Genomic DNA, 22,457 nt, shown 5'->3' with positions numbered 1-22,457 from the left:
GGCGCGAACAGAGGCCATGGGCGCACTCGACCACGGCAAACTTGAGTACCAAACCATTAGTGAATTTAAAGCAGTGGTTCCCATTTTATGTTTTACTATATTCAAAAGCGATGATTTCCAAGTGTAATTAAACAAAAGAAATATTTTTCTGATATACAGTCTAGCGTTTACTTCGGATTCCGAAAACTCTCGATATTAACTCCAATGGTTTGGCTTGGAGTCTCAAAAAGGGCGATTTTAAGTGAATGTTTTTAACCTTTTTGCGAGTGCCGCAATAAACCAATATAGACAGTGTCGAGAGTAGGTATTGACTAATTAAATTTATCTCTCTGATCGTTCTAAATAATTGTGAGCCGATGATATTTCAACCGCCATTGGTGTTTGTTACGAACTTTATGGGTCTGGAAGATTACGATCGCAGTACACAATGGCCTCTAGGTTACATATTTAAATGAAAGTACGCAGTTTATTTTAGTCTTAATAATAAAGCAATGAAATGTGCTAAGCTTAGAAATGTTGGAAGCGTTTCGTTTCCTCATTTATTATGCGTTAAAGGTTATGGAACTCTGCGCGTGTGTACGTTCCTAGACTGCCATAATATTGAGATATAATTAATATTAGCTTGGATATATTACACATAAAAACGCGTTTCGACATTGCTCTCAATAGAATAGAATGTATTGTTGTCAGGCAGTGGTGAAAATCTTAGAAAAAAATTATCGTAATCATAATTTATCTGCATAAAGGAGTACAATCCCCTTACTATGCCGCCGCGATAAAGCTATTATATCCACATTTAGCTGTCAAATTAGAGTGATAAAACCGCCATTTTAAAAATGTATCACAATAGCAATCATGGCGAGCACCGTGACGTCACATTTTTGTCGCATCGACCAATGGCTGCAAAAGAATATCACAGTGCCAAACATGGCCGCAAGGTTACAATTGATTTTAAAACATTTTGACAGTTCTGCACAGCAATTATATAAATACAACGTAGAAATTGAGCGGGACAAACGAAATGAAAATAAATAATAAAAACCAACAAATTGATATTTAAATAAATTGTTGGAAAAAGATGAGGAGAACATTCTTAATACAGTTTATTACATGTAATTAGAGAAATTGGAAATACATTTATTATTTAATAACTAATGTAATATAAAATATGTAAAAACTGAAATTACAGAATTTTTTGTTTCGTCGTTTTCGCGGCGATTTTCCCAAACGAGCAAAAGAATGAATGAATTTAGTGCGGTATCTTACCGGTTCAATATCCGCAATAACAAAAATTAATAATGATAACATAGCTTTATCAATTGAAATAAATAAGTCACGGGGAGGTTTGTCACACATTGCATATGATATACATATATATATGGCCATGATACGGGCACAGGTGTAGGTGCAAAATTATATAAAAATAATATATACTTAAAAGAAACTTATACTCGTACATAAAATCTCATCAAGTCATTATCTATTTATACGTCTCATAATAACGAGAGACGTTTGAAAAAATCGAAGATACAAATCAAAAACTTTTAGCTTTAGCAGTTTATCGTATTTTATGTGAGAGTCAACATGATAGTTAACTGGTCATAGTAAACGGGATAAGACCAATCTGATCCCGTTAAAGGTAGGCAGTAAAATAAAATTCCATCACCACACTCTAGATACGTACTAACTAGAAACCCGAAACGGGTATCTTTAAATTGTACTTTAGCAGTACTATGTAGCTCTAGCGCTACGGATAGTGATCCGATGATCTCTGACAGTATAAGGCCATCTGAAATAAAACAACAAAATGTTGCCAGAAAATGCTTAGCGGGATATCTAGTAAGTCTTCAAATATGTTTAGGGCAAGAATGAATTCTACTAGACTTTGGTTCTTTTCTTTGCAATAGGAGTAAACTATTTTAATTTCTATAATTAATGAGGTAAGTAGAGTTGTGTAAACGAAATATGAGAAAGCTTTTGGGGCTTTGTAGTCCGTGTCTTTCTGAATTCTGAAATTAGTAGCAGTAGAGCTTTTTGTGAACGAGTTCGTCCAGGGAAGTACTGCCACCTCAGTAATTTTCAGGCATATTTTTTGTGCTCAGTTTTGGTGACAATTTTACTATTTAATTACTCGAATATACACGCAAAATAGGCGCCTTGACGACGAGTTTCGGACACCTGCCCGTTACACCAAGTAAGTAAGTACTATAATATATCATCGTGAAATATTAAAGAATATTTCAGGTTACCACACTCGAATTTAAATAATATATTCTATAAATATTTAAATAAAAAGTAATTGTCACCGAAATTGAGTACAAAAAACTTAACTGAAATTACCCACCCAATTCTGCCGCCAAGCAGTAATTACAGCATTGCGTTCCGGAATTGGAAGGCAAGGGCTCTGATGAAATGACAGGCACATGAGACTCGTCAACTTGTGTTCAAGGTGACAGGCGCAGTGTCACTTGGTATCGTGAAAAATTTTCATGGAGTTCCGTATACAATGGCATTTACCTTCTTGGGAAAGTTATGAAGTTGGTTGAATTATACGTTATACTACCTTCAAACCACATACATATTTCGACACAGTCCAATGACAATAATTACGAATATTGCAAACACATGTTTATCGAAATGGATTCAATGTGTTTACATATCTAGAACAAGAGGTATTCGTAAACATTTTCCTATTTTAATCTAACGTTAGTAAACACATTTTGTAACGGTACTCTGCTGAGCCAGATTGACCATGTTAGTACACGCAGGTGTACAGTCATTGGTGACTTAAGTTTGTGATCGGTAACGCCTGTACAGACGCGAAAGAAACACTTTTGTACACACTAACGTTTGAATTCGAAAATAGTTTGTTGTAAAATAAATTTATTTGAATACTTTGTTAATGAACCATTTTACTCTATTGATGAGTATTTGAATCGTAATAAGTAATTTGATATTTTTAATTACTGTTTTAATCAAAATATTTTTAGTTTGTACAATCATAATATTTATTTGTGTATTCACAACGTAATGAATATAATTAGTGGTGTCATATTGTACATAATACATACTAATATTATAATTCTTATGTTCCATACTCATTTACTTATTTAGAGTTCGTACGCCTTAAGGCGCAGCATAGAGGGTCACCATACATTTATTTATCACCATGTATTTCAATGTATCTACTGTGAACAATGTTGGCGAATAAATATATTTGAATTTGAATTTGTTTATAAGTTACAATTGAAGCTTTTAATTCAAAGTTAGGGATAATATTATTTGATCATCTGAGATGTAATTGACCTGTTGTAGATGTGCACTTTTTAAATAAACGATTTTTTGTTTTAATGTTTGATATACATGTATATTAATTGTTCCATCTATATTAGTTGGTCTACGGATAAATTATAAATGAACTGCATTCAAGGTAACACTATCATTATGTATAAGCTTACTAAATTAATATTTGGTATTCATAAATAATATTTGTCTCTTTTTATTATCGGTCTTTTTTGGTTGATGACATTTATAACATGATTTCAGGACAAATTATATTATAATCATTGACTTACAATTATATGGACGTCGGGTCCGCGCTAAAAAGTGTCCGCACTTGTAAGGCGCTAAAATCGTATACAGAGCGCGACACTCCGCTTTAGTCTTCATTTGTTCTACGGACAGCGCGATACTGCGATGACATAACAATTTAAATTTCGAATAGGTTGACTTGGGACATTTTTTTCGTGGTTTTTGTATTAGACCCGTCGTCCATTTATTTGTAAGTCAATGATTATAATGAATATAATATTAGTATATAAATATAATCAACATTTACTTAGTATTAAAAATAAGTATCTAAATTTTATTTTTAATGCTTTTATATAATATTATTTCTTTTAGTTTTGAGGCCCAACATAAAACTATCAAAGTTAATCTATACAAATCAAACATTGTTTGCGTAGCTAAGAACAGATTAAAATATCCATTGATTTAATTTAGTTTATTTGTCAGAGAAAAATGATCAATCAATAAAAATTTTTTTCCTACTACTTTTGCAAATTTAAAATGCTCATTTAAATACATGCCTAAGAATAGAGGGCGTTTAAGACGAGTCCCCGAGGAGAGGCGGGAAAAATTGTTTTGCTATATCATCACATTTATACCAAAATATAAAAATTGCCCAGCGGTAGCTGTTTAACGACACGCCGCGCCGCCACCTGCTGCCCCGTCAGTCGCTATTGGGTGCTTGACGACGACAGATCTATGTCAAATCTCCGTCTCCGCCTGTTCTTATTTTATTCCTAACAATTGTCAGCGCGCGGGTTGCGGGACGTGGTGACGGTCCCTTACACCTCACCTCTTAAAATAAAAAAAAGTACTAAAAGTTCGTAAGACTGTTGTAACCGGCATTTTTTGTTGCCTGCGTCACCTTGTAATGTACATTAAGATCTTACTTAATACAAGTGCGTCCTCTAGGTGCTTGAATCCTAAGTTTCAAGTTACATTTATATTTTTAACATTTGAGAAGGTATTATATTTTATAATCATTTTTCAATCATGATTTTATTTGGTATACAAAACCGGCAAATAATTACTCTGACGTTCCACCTGATGGAATGTGATTGCCGTAGCCTAAAGATATTTGTTAAAGCCGAGGTAGCCTAATGGTTTAATCTACCGCCTCCCAAGAAGTCGTGAGTTCGAATCCTGGCTCGCACTTTTGTGTTTCTCGGAACTTATGTGAGAAATTTAATTTGAAATTTGTTATGAGCTTTTCGGTGACGGAAAACAACGTGATGAAACTTGCACGTGGAATAAGTTTCACAACCCTCGGAAAACGTGTGAAGTCCCAACCCGCATTGGGCCAGCGTGGTGGACTATGGCCTAAACCCTTGCCTGAGAGTAGACCCGTGCCCAGCAGTAGGACATATAAATTGATGGGTTGGTGATGCTGAAGATGAATCATAGGATTTTGTTTGGTATACAAAACCGGGAAATAATCAGACGTTCCACTTTATGGAATGTGATTACCGTAGTCTAAAGATATTTGCAATACTAAATAAAAAGTAAATACTAAAGGAAATGTCCCCGGTATTGCAATTTCGCTGCCGGCAGTGGGATATAAGATCTTAAATCTACGTGCACTGTAGGTAGAAACTCCTATATCTATGGTAGAAACCCACTTTGAGTCTGGCATACACAGTGCAGCTTTTCGTTAGAAATATATAAACCTATAGTTTTTATAGAGAACGCGACCACCACTATTAGTAAAATGCACAACAATCTCTTTAAGTTGCGTTTACATGTTTCCAATGTGTCACATTAATTAGATTATTGTCGTGTGAACGTGAGCGTATTAAATGTTAGATGCAGTCCTTGACCAAATTAAAGCAGTCATACATTAATTTAAAATTATTAACTGATGTCAACGCTCGTGAAACACTAATTTCGAGAACTCGTTTATTTTTTTTTGTTCAATTTTAGGTATGAATCACTGTCAACTGTTGTAACAAAGAAATATCTACATACCTAGAGAGATATATATATATAAAACGATGGAATGCAACACATTAGGTGTAAAGAGGATGGATAGAAGCCACTATATTTAGTACCAGGAGAGCTCCTTGTGAAAGAGTTCGTCCAGGTTAGTATTGCCACCTTACCTATTTCTGCCGCCAAGCAGTAATGTCAGCATTACTGTGTTCCGGTTTTGAAGGGTAAGGGTTCTAGTCAAATTACAGGCACATGGGACATGTCAACTTACGTCTCAGGGTGACGGGCGCAGTGACAGTGCCCCTCAGATCTTTGCAATTTAAAGCTCTGAGTGGCAGTATTATTGTCATGGTCAGGCGTGTAGCTTACCATCAGACGCACGACTTCTACGTCACTTGATGTTACAAAAAAAACTACTCTGCGCTCGAAGTCCCGAATACCCGATGTTGGGAAAAGGACTGCCAAGTTGAAATGGGAGTGGGCTGGACACGTCTGTTGCATGCATCGACAGAGATGGGCTCACACAGCCACTTGGTGGGTGGGAACGGCTAGCATCAATGAGGCAGATCGAGAAGGAGATGGCGGGATGACTTGGATGCATATGTAGAAGACTGACCTAACGTTGCGTCTAACAGGGAACTGTGGAAGTCGAGAGATGAGATGAGACGAGAGAGAGAGGAGATGCCCAACAGTAGGACTCATTAGGCTACTAAAAAAAATTTACACATATACAGCAGCACTACTTCCTCGATAATATATATATTTTTATAATTAGCTACTGGATTAGATATAGTTGAATAGTCTGATGTTTAAGTAGATCTTTTGGTGGATCTAGTTGAGAAGTTTAGGATGTAGTCATATGTATGTACGTACCGTAGTTCACCTGCAGCTAGTGTACGAACGGCATGTGGTCGTATCGACTGCATCTAAAGTATTGCCAGACTGCAACTTTAGTTTACTTCTACGTTGAATCACCGTCATGTTTGTTCATTAGTTGATGCTGCTGGGTGCAAATGAGCATATTGACTGTGTAGCACATTAGGCTGAAGATCGTTACCGTTGAGTAGCACTACCGTTCTCCTAATGAGCCTAGAATATTCTCAAGTTCTAGCTTAGGCGGACATACATCAATATACTATCACATACTATTACATCAGTATACTGCAATGAAGCCCCTAGGTGTCTAGTGTATGATACGAGTACGTAGCATAAGGTTACACTAATCAATTATTTGCCTACCTCAAATTATATGTGACACTTGCATTGTAACCTTTTATTATGTATATTTCGAATAATTTCATGCAACAAAGGCTCCATTATCATAAGTAGAAGAGAGATTAGGCGAACTAAGCGGGTTTTCTATATTTACAAAACCAACTCATAATTTAATTTAATTTCTTGCTTACCCTTTCATGGACTGTACTTATATAGTATCGCACACAAAACTATCAGTACTTTTCTTGCTGCAGTGCTTATATTAATACAATATAAAACGATCAATTTATGTAAATCATTGAATTTTGTTAGTACGTTGTTGATACTTCTCTATGGAAAAGCAGTAAGCGGCAAATTCACAAAAAGCACTTGGAAATCGCTCTGTAAAGCTCGTAGTTGGTTTTTTGAGATCCATATAACAAAACGGGATACTCCGTACTATAATTTATTCTGATATTTAATTTTACGGTAAATGCCCGTTACTGTCCATGAACGGGATGAATTTAGGCAAAGTTCGTTTTGTAGGAAAAACTTCCTTAACTCGCCATTTTTGCTTAGTCGAAGTCAAAGTTCGTTTTATAAATTTCAGCCTAGCTCTACGGAGATTACATGGTTCAAAGTTAAAACAGGGGCTCGATAATACATGTATATTCCTTAATTTATCTTAACTGTTTATTTAGCTAAATAAACGAACTAGTGTCTTATCTTAAATTACTCTCTATATATACCGCTATACGAAAACGTACTCGCTGAGCGATTCTGCAGATGTCTCGTGAACAATTAACCGTGGTGACAATGTGAAATTACTTATAATAAATAAAGTTTGCCTACATAATAAGAAAGATCTTATTGCGTTTAATATACATTTTATAATATTGTTATATTTTTCATAATGAATTTAAAGTCGTAAGCATACTGTTTATTTTTATTTGTTTACGAACGGCACAAGTTTACGCTGCAGTTTCTAAAAATACCTGTTAGTTTTTCTATATATCTCTAATTTATCACCATAACAAGGCGAAGTCTAACTTTCTTTTTGTATCACACCATAATATATGTTCATAGTGTGTTTATATAAAGCGATTATTAATGTCTAATGTATTGTTTGTTACTTGTGTTACTATTATCCTTCCAAATGTGTCATTTGTATCAATTACTCATGATGCACACCCGTAATTGCTTGTTGGGCTTCTATTAATATAACAACTGAAGCCCATTTAAGGCTCTATGCTCCCATAATATACATATAAGTGGGAGATGGTAATTTTATGAACTTTCTCCCTTTGGTATGTAGTACAGATCCGATAAATATATTTATTTGGCTGGTCTATCGTTATGTTTAAATATGCATAAAAAGTTATGCTATGTATATCTTTGATGCCCATGTGTTATCCGTCTTTAGGTTCCTACCAGGAAACGTTACAAGTAATTAGGTCACATTTGTATAGACTCGTTTGAAGTCAATTTGTGTACAACAGCATCGTCGTTGTTTATTGCACATTAGATGCTTGATGCCTTTACGTTCATAAAAGCTTACGAAAGCTCGCGGAAGATATTGTCGGGTTTATGGATATTAAAATAGATAGTGGTTTATACAGTCATATATCTCTTATTACGAGATCATTTCGAGTTGCGAAGCGATATGTTAGAAGGAAGTTTCGTTGCGAATTATGTCGACTTTCTAATTAGATATATCCTGTACTTTGTACATTATATAATGTCTTTGAGTAATAAATATTAAATTGAACAAGAAATTCAATAACTAATCTATTAGCTAGTCTCTTAGGTTCGTTATTTTGAACCGACTTCAAAAAAACGGAGGGGTTCTCAATTCGACTGTGTGTTTTTTTTTTGTATGAATGTTACGCGATAAGTTTTAAGCATTTGTGAACCGATTTTGTTGATTCTTTTTTTGTTGGAAACAGTATTCCACCTCTAAGGGTGGCAAGCTAGTGGATGAATGACTTTTGAAGTCGGTTTCTTTAGCACTCTGTACTGACTATGGTGAGGTATGGACGCCGTTGATGTCTTCCGTTCTATTTACGATAAGCCGGTCCAAAATCCGAAACCTGTGCCTACATTATTCATTTCCTCGGCATTGACGGTCGTCTTTAAATGGTTTTAAAGTGTGCTCAATTTAAAATAGAACGTTGCAAAGGTATTACAATAATAATCCATCTATTATTGATATGAACATGATTGTTGAGTATAATATGAGTAGCATTTGAGAGGAGTCACAAGGCTATTATAGAATGTTAAGTATCATGTGACTTGGAGTAATCGTACTTGATATGTTATGTATATCGATATTCCGTCACGGTACAGTTATTCCGACGTTAACGTGCTTAAATGCTTAGGATTCTGTAGTACCATGTGAGGATTGATATTGGCATTTATCGTAGACTATGAGAGGCTCGAGTTGTATAGCGAAGCATGGGAGTTAGCCTTATATATAGTTCTGTGACGCTTATGATAAATAATAAATGCAATGGCAGCACAAAGAAACTAATGGCTTGGTTTTTTTTAGGATACTAACGGTCGTATTCCAGAACTCTACTCAATACTCAAGTCAGGATTTGAGCAGACTTGAGTATGATTTTCAGTGCCCACTGCAATACTCAAGTCCTGACTTGAGTATTGAGTATAGGTCTGGAATACGATCCTAAGTAACGGGGCGAATGAGTTGTGGCCCTGGTAAGCGACACGCCTGTCCATAACAGATGCAGTGTCACTCAGAGCTTTAAATCGCAAAGATCTTAGGGGCACTGCCACTGCACCCGTCGTCTTGACACATTAGTTGATAAGTCCCAAGTGCCTGTAATTTCCCCAGCACCCTTACCCTTCCAAACCGGAACGCAGTAACACTCATATTACTGCTTGGCGGCAGAAATAGGTAAGGTGGCAGTACATTCCCAGACGAACTCTTCCACAAGGAGGTTTACAAAAAAAAAATACAAAGAAAAAGTAAAAGGTATTGGTCATGTTGGAAAAAATGGCTCTAGAATGGATAAGTCACTATCTGCGATCTGATATAAATAGATCTGATACCAAAGTGAGTTGATAGCAATCATACTCTCTATTTGTTAAAAAAAGGGGTGCAGTTCACACGTCTTTTCTTCGACTGCATTACGTGAACTTTTTGAAATGATTTAACTGTCGTAGATTATTATTATTAAGTTAAACTTAAGTTAAACTATCATCCATTGAGAAAGCAAAGAAACATTTTATCAAATCACAATCGAAAAGATCTCTCATTGATTCACGTTGCTGATTGATATTGATTTATATCAAACATCATCTGACAATGTAAAAGGGTTCTTGAGCATCCAGAGGTACCCTATAAGGTGTTGTTTATGCTTGTGGTGCGCCAACGCGGCGAATGGTTCCCACGGAACCAGCCCATCGACTCGTAAGCTGTTTTTATATTAACATATTGAAGTTGAAATCATAGAGCCGATTATAACGATTGATTGATAATTCGCTCTTTAAGATTAAGGTAACGGCAACGATTAAGGAAGCAGTCACTTTTAAGGTCTACTGGTTATTAGTAGATCTCTTGAAGCGATAGTCTTATGAAGACGAATGTTCTAATAGTAGGTACAAATTCTGTTGCAAAATTGAATTATGAGCTAAAATTTGTGTAAGATACAACTAACTAAAGTCACTCAAAAGTGTGTATTTTAGTAGCAGTAAAGCTCCTAGTAGTAAACGCATGTAGGATTCTGATATCAGAATTATTCACTCATTCAATCACTTTGCCAAAATTTTAACCCAATCGATTAAAAAACTTAGTCAACAAAAGTGAATCTTTCAATGATAGCAAACGATTTATAATCGCCAAGATATGAATGCGGGTCGTTTATCCGTGTTCGTGCACGCAAACTATCGCGATCTTATAGCACAATATTATCAATCAATGAACTGGTCACTTATTTTTATGAGTTGCATAGTTTGTATCTACTCTTTGTGACGTAATTAGTGACTTGATACCATTCATCTTTGTTGGATTGACGAGTGTTTTGTGTATATGGTAACTATGGTGTTGTTGCTAACTTATCGAAATTTTATGCAGTGCACATGAGCACTGCGTCAAGAAATCTACTTAGTTCACAAACTTCTATCCAAGAAACTGTAACCAGCATTTTAGTAACAACAGCTGCCGTAAAATGCCAAAAAATTATCTTGACAGATGCCACATGCGACGAAAAGGGTTTTTTGTTTTTTCTGTTTGGGTCATTTGAATCTTTTCGCATTATTGAAGCCCGAGTTGTACTGGGTATTTACACAATTCTTATTTAACTTGAATTTTTCATTTACTAGGTTGCCAATAACAACGGCGAGTACACAACTCGGAGTCTTCCTAGAGTGAGATTAGATGGTGGAAACGCGGGGAATGCAGGAGTACGACTACGGTGCTGGGCGGCGCCACCTTCCATCACCGAAGAGGAGGCAGAAGATGAAATCGAAGAAGATGCCGTTTCTTTACGAGCTATCCCTGTTCAAGGTACGACACATTATTTTTACAGCGTATAGCGCCATCTAATACTTATAAAAGTTATAATATGGTTGTGAGCGCCATCTACGGTCGAGTAGTATTACTACTAAGATATTAATTGGCTTGCTAAGATAGTTAGTAGTATATCTACCCAATAATAGGTGGCGTTGTAATCATACTTCCAAAATTACATAGCAGATGGCGGGACTAGACGTTAATTGCTGCTCATTGAAACATTTAATCGGATTTAGATTTTAAATAAATTGACAGGACGTATGTTGGCATAATTCACGAAAACAAAACATCATAGGTTTTTCAGCTTTGATGGCTGGCTTAAACACCAAACTATTAGCATACAATCAATTTCGCGCAATTACTCGTTAATTAGCTCTCTACATATATGTGTAAATTTATATCGCAACCTACCTACCTTGTCTTGTTAAACATTATTAGTTAGAGCCATATATAGTTCAGTAAGCTAGCATCAGCTTACGCGTCGAAAAATTGTTTAAGAGAAATGTTCTCTTCATAATATATTACAATCTTGTTTCCTTTGCCCGCCCCATGACGCTGCAGACGCGCTCGCGCACCCACCCGGCACCAATCGATTAGTCTCGAGTTTCATGCTCCTGCATACTTTGACGTTTAACTTCTCTTAGTTGCATCATCACATCGTCCCACTGTAATATCTACGGTTAAGGTCTTTTTTGAATAATTCTGAGTTAGAAACCAGTGTTAATTAAGTGCCAATGCATAGATTAGTGATTGTTAATGATTGATGTTTAGAAGTTGCAGATTCAGAATAACGGAGCATTTTTTACTCATACGTATATACGTAAATAAATAAAAAATATCCACTGACTGTGGTTATTTTGACAATAAAACCAATCACAGTCTTACTAAGTAAGAACTACGTGTTGCTATCGCAAATGTGCTCTTGACGTTAATATTCTGTGGATACGAGAAGGAATAAGATTTATAACACCTGATCATTTGGTTAGCGTTCACCTGAGGATAAACAGTTCTCTATTCTCAGATCTTACGAAATTCGAATGTATTTGTAACGATTAACTCCATGCTTTTAGACGCTATGTTGGGTAACCCGTTAGAACAAACAGTATTGCAATTTGACACACAGGGGCAGGGCTCGACGCCGCCCTCTGGCGCAATCGAGCTAAAATGGTTACAATTAGGGCCGTTCGTTTTAATTGGCGTGACTCGCTTCCTCTGGCGCAGACACTTGACGATCTATCTGTACAACGAATGTGAATGCAGAACTGCCGAGTGAGACGGCAACGAGTGCAAAATAAACACTCTTGGACATTTGCAAAACAATTATTTATAAAGGGCTTTTATCTACGTATTCTTGTGACAGAACTTGGAGACACGAATGTATGTGTAACATTCTTAATAAGGTATGAAATAATGTAATTAAGTAATAAGGGTATTTTTGGATTTAATGCAATAGGTTATGTAAGTATAGATATTTTTGGCTACTTCATGTGAACGGTCTCGCAGAACAATATTTATGTCTCCATTAACTTTACGATTTTCATTATCATAAGGAAATTAATATACCGATTTTTTGTGTCAAATTATCGAAATATCAAGGAGTCAACGATCTCTCATCTTGGCATATTTTGTAAGTCGACGAAACAAGGGGTCGATTGACATCTCCGAAATAGCAGACGTTGCCGGTTCGGCTGACGAAACGAATTTCTAATTTAGTACCGAAGTTTTAAGTATTTTTTGTTGTCACTCTCGAGTTCCATCATAGTTTTAGAACATCGCCTTTGAAACATTGTACTTTACGCTACATGAGCTACATGAGAAGTAAATAATAAATGCGCTGACAAACAAATCTAAACAATCTTAACATGACTTGGAACACGTTTGGATCACTTAGAAAACTTCTATGTAAGCAATTTACAGCAGATTTTATAAACAAAGTTGCATTTTTGCAACGCGGAGTAATTGCCTAAAGGGATAGGAGTTCAAATTACTACTTGATATTGCAGTAGTTATCAACGTATAGCAAGTAATTCCCCGTTTTTTTGAGGACGATGCCTTTGATTTGTCATACGAAATTAATGGCTGTCGTGACTCATAAAAGCGCGCGACGTAATGGGAAAGTTAAGGCTCGTTTGGCGCACATCGCCGTTCCCGTAGAGCGCTCGCCGCTCGCCCTGAATAGTAATCAGCTGTGCTGTGTGTGGTGAGCTCTTTGAAGTCGATTTATTTCAATAATTGATTTAGAACGTCCTGTCTGTAAATTGTGATTGGTCGTCTTTACCACTACTGTAAAAATTGTCCTAAATGAACTTGAATTGTCTCTGATTATCTAGAAATTTCCGTGGCAACTTTACATAAATTATAAAAAGATTTGTTGAAAATGAATTTGTAAATATATATGAATTGTAATAGATTTATTTTGCCAGTTTTTTGAGCCCTTTTTGTTTTACTTCAGAAAATTTGTAGACGGTGATCAGATAGGACCTTTAAAAATTACAATAAATGCATTTTTTTTAATGGAATGGTATAATGTTTTACTAGGGCAAAAATAGGATATTGCAAACAATATAACAATGTGACACTCCACCCTAAATATCCGTGAAAAGAAATAACCATTTGCAACTTGCGTTTCAATCAAAATGTCGGGCGAAGGTATTTTCATAATATCGGGCAAATCAAAATGTGATTACAAATACCCGAATACCCGAGAACCTGCAAAGTCCGGAATGGGCTCCCTTTTGAAGTGTTTCCTTTGTGATGTGACACGGGGTTCTTCAAAAAGCGAGTAAATAGGGCTCTCAAAGGCTGGCAACACATAGGTGTTGCAAATGTTCAAGATTCGCTCTGGGCCTTTTGGAGGGAAAAGTGTCGTTTTTATTTTGACTTTCAATTATTTTGTGAAATCTAGTTTAAAGTGGAATAGGATAGTGCTATTGTGCCTTAATCGAAGATTAAAACGCGAAACTATACGAATCTCGAACTAAAATACCCGTATCGGCCCGTTCTAAGGAATCCCGAGTCAATCCAAGCACACCGCCTCAAATTGCCTATCCTCTTTGTGGTGGCCATATTTACAGAAATATAATTAAACGTTTATGTTTTCGGCTGAAGGACTTTGTTTCCATGGCCAGCAATAATTAAAAAAAAAGCAAATGTTCAAGGGTAACGTGACCGCCTCGCATCAACCCCCTCCTACTCCATTTAAAAATGACGATTCGTGTTACGCATGAGATTAAAGGTTTATTCATAACAAATCAAAATTTAAAATGCAGTGATATGCATTCAGCCTGTAGATTTTTGTTTTATAAACAAAATGTTGAGACACTAAATAAAATAAAATAAAACTTATTTATTTATGCCAATTTAGTGAGTCTATGGTTTAATTTTCTAAACCTATTTAAGTACTTTTCCGCAAAACAACAACGAGCTGCAGTTATTTGCGCATCTGTATTGAAAATGTTATTTCGTGTACATAGGTATGTATGTTCGGTCATTACAATCTAATGACAAGTTAGAAAAGGCAATATTAGAAAACTACTTGAATCTGTTTTTATAGAGACACGTTTGTCTACAATCTCGCCGTGGAAAGTAGACGTGGACAAAAATGGTCATTCGAATTAAACGGAACACGTTGAAAGTCTGGAATGATGTTTGGTATATATCGTGTACTTAGGATTTCCCGATTGTTACTCATAGGAAATGAAACAATTTTTCTGATCGGAATCGTGAATATTTGTAACTTATAAGTTTATTGAATGTCATGATGTTTGACCACCATTATATCCAATTATTTTTGGGAAATTGCTCCACCAGTTTGTTATAATTATAATACAATACAAAGATGAGAACACTTAGAAGAAGAAAACACTTAGAAAAAATTACTGCGATCCGGCTGGATTCGAACAAACGTCTTCCAGAAAAACGTGCCAGCTGCTATGCCAACTAATCCAGGGATCGAACTAGCGGACCTTACGAATTTTTCTATGTGCTTGTTACAGATTGTTGTTTTTCGTTTTTAAGGGTATTTTTTACCGTAGCTTTGTTAACAAAGCTTTTTTGGTTTTGGTTTATTTGAAAAATTTTAGATCCGAGAAACACTTTCTTTTCCTAGGTATTTGTATAGGTAAAGGCGTATTTATAAATAACTAAACAGCTATATCACGTGTAATAGTTTTGTTTCCTTGATGTACTTCCTTGTAGATCGAATATCGTTTCGATTTTCCTGTCCCTACAACTTGAAGTACCTACAGGAAAAGCCCACCAATTGCCAAGAAAGACTACACTAGTAGCCATTGTTATATTGATCTATAAAATATGTGTTCTATTCTTAAAACCTAATATACCTACATGTTAACGGTACACTACCTACCTTACGTACGCTACCTTATTTTAATTATTTATTGAAGTAAGTAAATAGTTACTGAGTTCTAAAGTTTTCGCTATTGGAAATGAAGCATTTTCTTTCAGATCTAAATTTATTTGTTTTTTCAAACAAAACAACGTTTCGGGTTCTTCACATTTCCAATGTTCACGGATGTCAGCTGTGGTTTGTTAGAAAAAAGCAAATATATACAATTTAGATGCGCAGAAATAGTTTAATTTGCAATGAGTAGTTATTTTAAGTGAGTTCCAAAAATAAAGAGTCGGAAAAAAAAACAAAGCGCGTGTGGCAACGCACTATTAGCAGTGCACATCACTATTTTCACCTTGACTACATATTCACTTTTTTATTCCTAGTGTCTTCTTCCATCTGTCTGCGATCAGCTCACATTGTAAATATCTCCACAATAAATTCCTAGTTCATCTAATCCGGCATTATCGTTTTATACATAGCATTACACCCGCCATAGGCGCGAATGTCTAAACTTGTAAAACAATGATTGATAAACTACATTTACACCTACATACCAAATATGGTGTATCGAAAAGCAGCTACAGATACCTAAATATGGTTGTTCCTGTAAATAAACGCTGTCCACTGATTTTAAACTTCAATTAAGTTGAAAGCGCCATCGCCTTTTGCAACGACTTAAAAGGTGTGGTTCCAGCCAATCGAGACGAGCTATTGAACATTCATGAAACGCAGGGGTTTTGTAACCAACACACAGGACGCTACAAACTTATCGATGCGGTCAAACAAATACAAAGTTTGTTTAGTCATAAACGAAAGATAATGGAATCAGTGGAAAATTGATAATGTAATTTGTGTTGCTTATTTTATCAGTTGATATTCTTCTAAGGGCATGTAATAAATTTAAGTTCTTCCGTAGTATGTTTCTAATCGACGAGATCCCACGAGGTCTAGGTACAATATATATTGTACCGTGGCATTAGGCCTCTGTAAATTTTGTTTAAAAAAAGGACCTGATGGAGAGAGTTGGTTATTACCAAACGTGTGTTATTGTTTTAGGTATAAATAAAACTTGGCAATCCGTCCGTTTGTCCGTCTAAAATGTCCGTTTCATGATATTTACAGTTAGCTGTTATGGTACACTGAGCTGTGCATGTAATTTAGTTAGTCATGTACGCTGCACAATCCCACCTGCATTCTATAGGTTGTGGTAGCAAGGAGTTGGATCGAACTGTCTGGACTCTAAATTTACCAGCCAGTATGTCTTGTCTGATAAATTTACATTTTCTATTTTTAAATATTTCTATTTTTACATTCAGTAGCTATTGTTCAAGGAATAAATATTGGCAGTTAATTAATTTACTATTGGCTCTAAACACCTTTAACTAAACAACAAACAAAAGCGCATCAACATTCAGCGCGACTGTACAATGCATTTTCTATTCAAAATGCACTACGCTAAAGAATTTTGCTGGCTGATTCATCATTATAACACACCAACATGGCAACATGACGGTCCTGTTCGATGTTTGAATATCAGTGTCTGACACTATCGGCGACGGCGTACGACTGTGGCTCCGGCGCGACTCTCGCTGATAGTTTAGTTACTATTTTACTGTTGTCACTACTTAATGGGTTAGTAGGGCTGCCAATAACCCATACGAAAGACGACTTTGAGTGTATACTTACTTGAGTTTTATTTCATCTAAATAATTAGAAATATCTTGTGTAAATGTTATTGGAGATCAAAGGTTTACTACTCATGAACGTCGTGAAATGTACATTTGCACTTATCCAATTCATTGTTGAGATAACGAATAAAGACTACTTTCTCTGGTCTGTGATACATAAATAAAGTAATCTGAACGAGAAATCGTGTAAACATCGCCAGAGTGATCACAATGTTAATTGTAAGCGAGATAAGCGGAAAATTACATGCACTTATTACGAGTGTGACGCCCCTACTTTCTGACTCAATGGCAGAAGCGGGCTGCGGCGGCGTCCGTACGGCACGCGGTGGCGTTTGCGCCAGTATGTTACCGCTTCCGAACCGACGCGCACAGGCTAGCTAGCGCACCGTTTAAAAAATATATTAAAAATCGGACATTTTTAAAATTTTTAGTTTTCTTGATCGGAACGCTCTTCTTTGAGGATTAGAACGCACGCACCACTTTTGGGTTCAAAAGTAGCAGTGGACTGCGTTTTGCGACAAGTGTTAAGACAAACAAGTGCAAAGTAGTGTTGTGTTTGTGAATCACAGTCAGCTGTTTGGGAATTTGCTTCTCGGCGTAAGATTTCGAATTGGCTTATTGTTGCCACATTATGATTACATTCCCTTGGGGATATTTAATACTCTCTTCCATTGGAAAGTATGCGGATAGGTCTATAGGTCGAAAAAATTACATAGAGTTCGACTGGCGTCTTATAGGCTTCATTATATCATTATTCAGTGGTATTTGTTACTTTTTAATATCGTACGAGTACCACTCTAATTGAACAAATAGTTAATATTTATTGAACTTCAAACGTAAACATTCTAGTATATCTTATAACATTTATTAAACGACTTAGACACGTGGTTTGCACTAGTGTAAAGAAATCTTATTGTCTAACGAATATATAGTAAAGGAAAATATTAATACAATTCTTACATAACTATACAATAATATATATACATACATCGGAGTTTTGTAGAAAGGGCGCAAGGGACATTTCCGCAGTTTTGGTTTTATTTAAATTTAAGTTTTAATTTTAATAAATAAATTTTAATATTAATAATTTTAATAACAGTCGTTAAAACCTAAAACATACTCCCCTGTAAAAATCTTCGAAATGTCGCTTACATCCTTTCTACAAAACACTGACGAATATAGCTGTACAACCATAAAAATATTGTTAGATTCCATGAGAAATAACCTTCATGTGTTTGCGCTTTATAAAAACAATTTATCATGTAACATCTGTTGTCGAAGACCATGTCATGTGCGTAGGAGTCTGTCAAATGGTTAGTTAACACTACGACGGCATTATATTTATTAAATATGTAGGTACTATTAAATACTGATAAATCGTTTACGCGTCCTTTTAGATCATAGCATTCTAATTGATTAATACGTGGTGCCTATAATAAAACTTATATGGAGATAACCCATTAAAATTGATTCTTAACAGTGTTCCATTACAGTTATCTTACATTTGGTTTAAATCCCAGTTTGATCACAAGATTTCTCCACGGATTTATACAATACATACAATAGAAGTATTCTTTATTGAACACAAGAACAAATACGTAACCAAAAAAAAAAAAAAACAAAAGACAAAAGATACAACAGGCGGTCATATCGCTAGATAATGTGTCTTATTTTGATTTTTGTGTTTTATTAGCAAGGAAATTATTAATTTCTAATTAGTTGCAATCTCTTATTGTTCAAAGAGAGTTATTATCTACTCTACACCATACTCTACGATTGTAAGTAAAAATAATCTACCTATTTCCGTTTCTGGTAATAAGGAATAATGAACAGTATGCAGTATTAAATAAATTTCATTCAAAAGAATATTTTTTTGGGAAATTTAGAAGAATTATTATTCAAAGTGGATTTCGATTGCTAACAAACGCACTTGCCAAGTGGTTCACCTTGATGACCGTCATTATAGCTTGTTATCGTTAGAAGTGCTATTTAGATCAATTCAATTTGAACCGCAGGGAGGCCTAAATGTAAATAAGATTGTGTTACATAATAACCGCCAATACACTTAACACCGGGTTAATTCGTAAACGGTGATGACATCTACCGGAAAGTATTCTCAATATCGATGAAGGAGCGGCTCAGTCGTTTACCTTTTTTTTTGTATATTATTACGATTTTGAATTTTGAAATGTATCGAGTCACTCACACGGCAGACTCTTAATTAGAGGTGGGCGTTTAAACGAAAAACGTTTGAAAAATCCTTACAAGTTTGCTTTTTAAAATAAGCACATAAGCACGTTTTTCATTTTAAGCGTAAGCGTTAACAACTTGCTTATGTTTCAAGTCCCGCCATCTACGTTTCCTAAACAAATTAATTCATCAATATGAATAATAATTTTATTTACGTATTTTACACATAAACTTATTTATCTTCAAGCCTTTAGTGGTCTACTCTTGCTTTGCCTGCATGCTCGCTATCAACAGACAACGTTGCAAGCTTCTTTTAACATGAAAGTCTATGCGCTTAAACCTTTTTCTAAACGATTTTATAAGATTTAAATTAAAAAGCGTTTAGAAAAGCACGCTTTTTCTAAAAAAGCACTACGTATAAACGTTTAAAAAAATAAGCAGTTTTTCCCATCTCTACTCCTAATGTAACAGTCGTTTTTTACAATATACGAATTTTTTTTGCCAGAGAAAATAAAACATAGAGCTTGTTATAGGCAGGAAACGAGTAGAGAAAGGATAACATAAGAGACTGACAACAACGACACATACATACTCTAACACACCGTTATTTTCACAACATTTCGGTGGAGAAAATGAGTATATGCAAAAGACTGTATTGGGATACAGTCTTTTTACCTCGTTTCTTCCTAAGTGATGGGACGAAAAAGTCGTGCGCCTGGCTAATAAATCGCTAAGATCTGATAGGCACAGCCTCTCATTCCGTCACTCTCATGAGTGTCTGTGATTTCACCAGCACCATTACCCTTTAAAACCGGAACGCAACAATGCTGTTTTGGTAAATATTAAAAAATGCCCCTAAAGCAAAAACAAAGATGTGCAACAAGCACATAGCGAAATTCATAGGGCCTGCTAGTTCGGTTCGTAGCTCAGTTGGGAGAGCGTCAGCCACATTATGGCGAGGTGATTAGGTGATCAAGGGAACTTTTCTTTGTGATCTATCTTTGTATTAATAATTATTACAATCTAGTGGAGTTATTTCACAAAAACAATTGAATATAATGGCTTAAAACATCGTAATATTCAATAAACTTGAAATTCCCTTAAATATTAAGGTTCCAAAAATAATAGGCGAGTGATGTGTGCGTACTGAGTGACGAAAGAAATAAATGAAGTTCGATAATCTATATATTATGTTCTTATTTACTCAGTCGTACCCAAGTTACCAAGACATAATATTTCTTGTTTATCTAGGTGTGTTTATTATGTTTACGGTTGCATGACACTAATCACTTAAAAGTACAGTAAATATATTGTTAGCGGGATATGATCAGACACTTAGATCGAAGAGGGTTTAAATACATGCTATTTATGTTTTCAGTGTGAACGTCAAGTATATGTTAATACTATATAGATAGATAAGTAAATACATAGAACATATACTTATATATAGAGTGGATAAAAAATATAAGTTTAGTTAAATAGAGATTATTTATTTGTAGGTATATTATATTATTCAGATTTACCTTTACAATTTTATTATTTATAATTAATTTGGCATAAAATGGTTCGTCTTTTTTTGTAGCATTAAATTATTATGGACTATGAGGTTGACTAAAGTTTGCGAAACAGACCTGAAAACAAATGTGTTTGCAAAGATTGGGCATTTTGTTAGGGGCAGGATGAAAATCAATGCTGACCAACTTGGTCGCTCGATATATTTTTAGATAGTTTTGTTTACTTTACAATGTAGTTAATATGTCGCACATGACAACTAACATAGTAGGTAATATCTCAAAATGGCTTTAAGCTATTAATATTACCTGTTCAGTTTCAAAGCGACGGTGTTGGGCTGTCACTTTGAAATTAAATCGTATATGAACGACACATCAATATAGCGAAATTTTGAAGAGAAATTATTAATATACCTAACGCAATGTTGAGATAAAATATAATTACTCAATTTTTGAGATAATACTATGTTAGTTGTCAAGTGCGATGTGTGGATATAAATGGGTGTAAAATGGTCAATACGGCATTATCTATAGGTAACATTGTCGTTATTAAATTATGCAATACACCATCTAGTAAATGTACTATTGCAGTATAGTCGATGAAGATAATTATCGAACGTGTAGATTCCGATATCCATTGGAATTATGAGAATTCAAAGCGTCGCTGCCAGCAAGCAACATCACAATTACAGATTTCACGCTTTACATAATGTACGTTAATATTCATGTAACATCATAGTATATAGTCACTTTTTGATTTCGTGCCAAACTGGATTAATTCGCAAGCACTTGGTTTTTAACAGTTATCGATTTTTTTTTAATCGATTATATCCAATGATATAATGATGCAACGGAACATTTGGTCTGTTCGCAGTATTAGTTTCTATTGAAAGCATGTGCAATTGGAGATGTGATCACGCAAGGGGAAATTGCAGTTCTGTGTCTGCTTTCTGATGTCTTTAAGATAGGTGATTGTTATAGGTTGTTATAGATTGTTATAGGTTGTTATAGATTGTTATAGATAGGTGCTTTTTTATATAATTGATCCAATTATGTAATATATAACACGACAATTTAATGAATGTCGTAGTAATGCAGGTAGTAATGTTAGTCTGTTTAGACGGGTAAGGGTGCTGGTGAAATTACAGGCACATGGGTCTTGTCAACTTATGTCTCAGGGTGACGGGCACTGTGGCAGTGCCTCTAAGATCTTTGCGACTTAAAGCTCTGAGTGGCACTGCAACTGTTATGGACGGGCGTGTAGCTTATCATCAAAGCGCTCGATTTGTTCGTTCCGTCACTTGATATAAAAAAAACTTTAAAAATGTCTAAAGGGTGCAATTTTCCATAATACGCCTGTAGCGTTACTTTCACCACATATTGTTGATTAATCGGAATGGAAAGAAATAATAACATAAATAATAATAATAATAAATATAAATATGTTTTATTGCTTATTGCTACATCCAGTTCCAGATACATCGTATAATATGTTC

General features: G+C 35.2%; 1 protein-coding gene across 3 annotated transcripts in view; it reads left to right on the top strand.

Annotated features, from left to right (window-relative positions):
- The window catches only part of LOC113233135 (probable Ras GTPase-activating protein), a 191,124-nt gene that overhangs the window by 76,772 nt on the left and 91,895 nt on the right, over positions 1 to 22,457 (top strand). For all 3 annotated transcript variants that reach the window (XM_026468136.1, XM_026468135.1, XM_026468138.1), the window contains one exon: positions 11,032 to 11,215. In XM_026468136.1, coding sequence (XP_026323921.1) covers positions 11,032 to 11,215 — 184 coding nt within the window. The remainder of the gene's footprint in view (positions 1 to 11,031; positions 11,216 to 22,457) is intronic.

The sequence above is a fragment of the Hyposmocoma kahamanoa genome, unplaced genomic scaffold (genome assembly GCF_003589595.1).
Source record: "Hyposmocoma kahamanoa isolate Upper Pololo Valley unplaced genomic scaffold, ASM358959v1 78, whole genome shotgun sequence".
Lineage (NCBI taxonomy): Eukaryota > Metazoa > Arthropoda > Insecta > Lepidoptera > Cosmopterigidae > Hyposmocoma > Hyposmocoma kahamanoa.
This window is presented reverse-complemented; position numbering and strand designations above follow the sequence as displayed.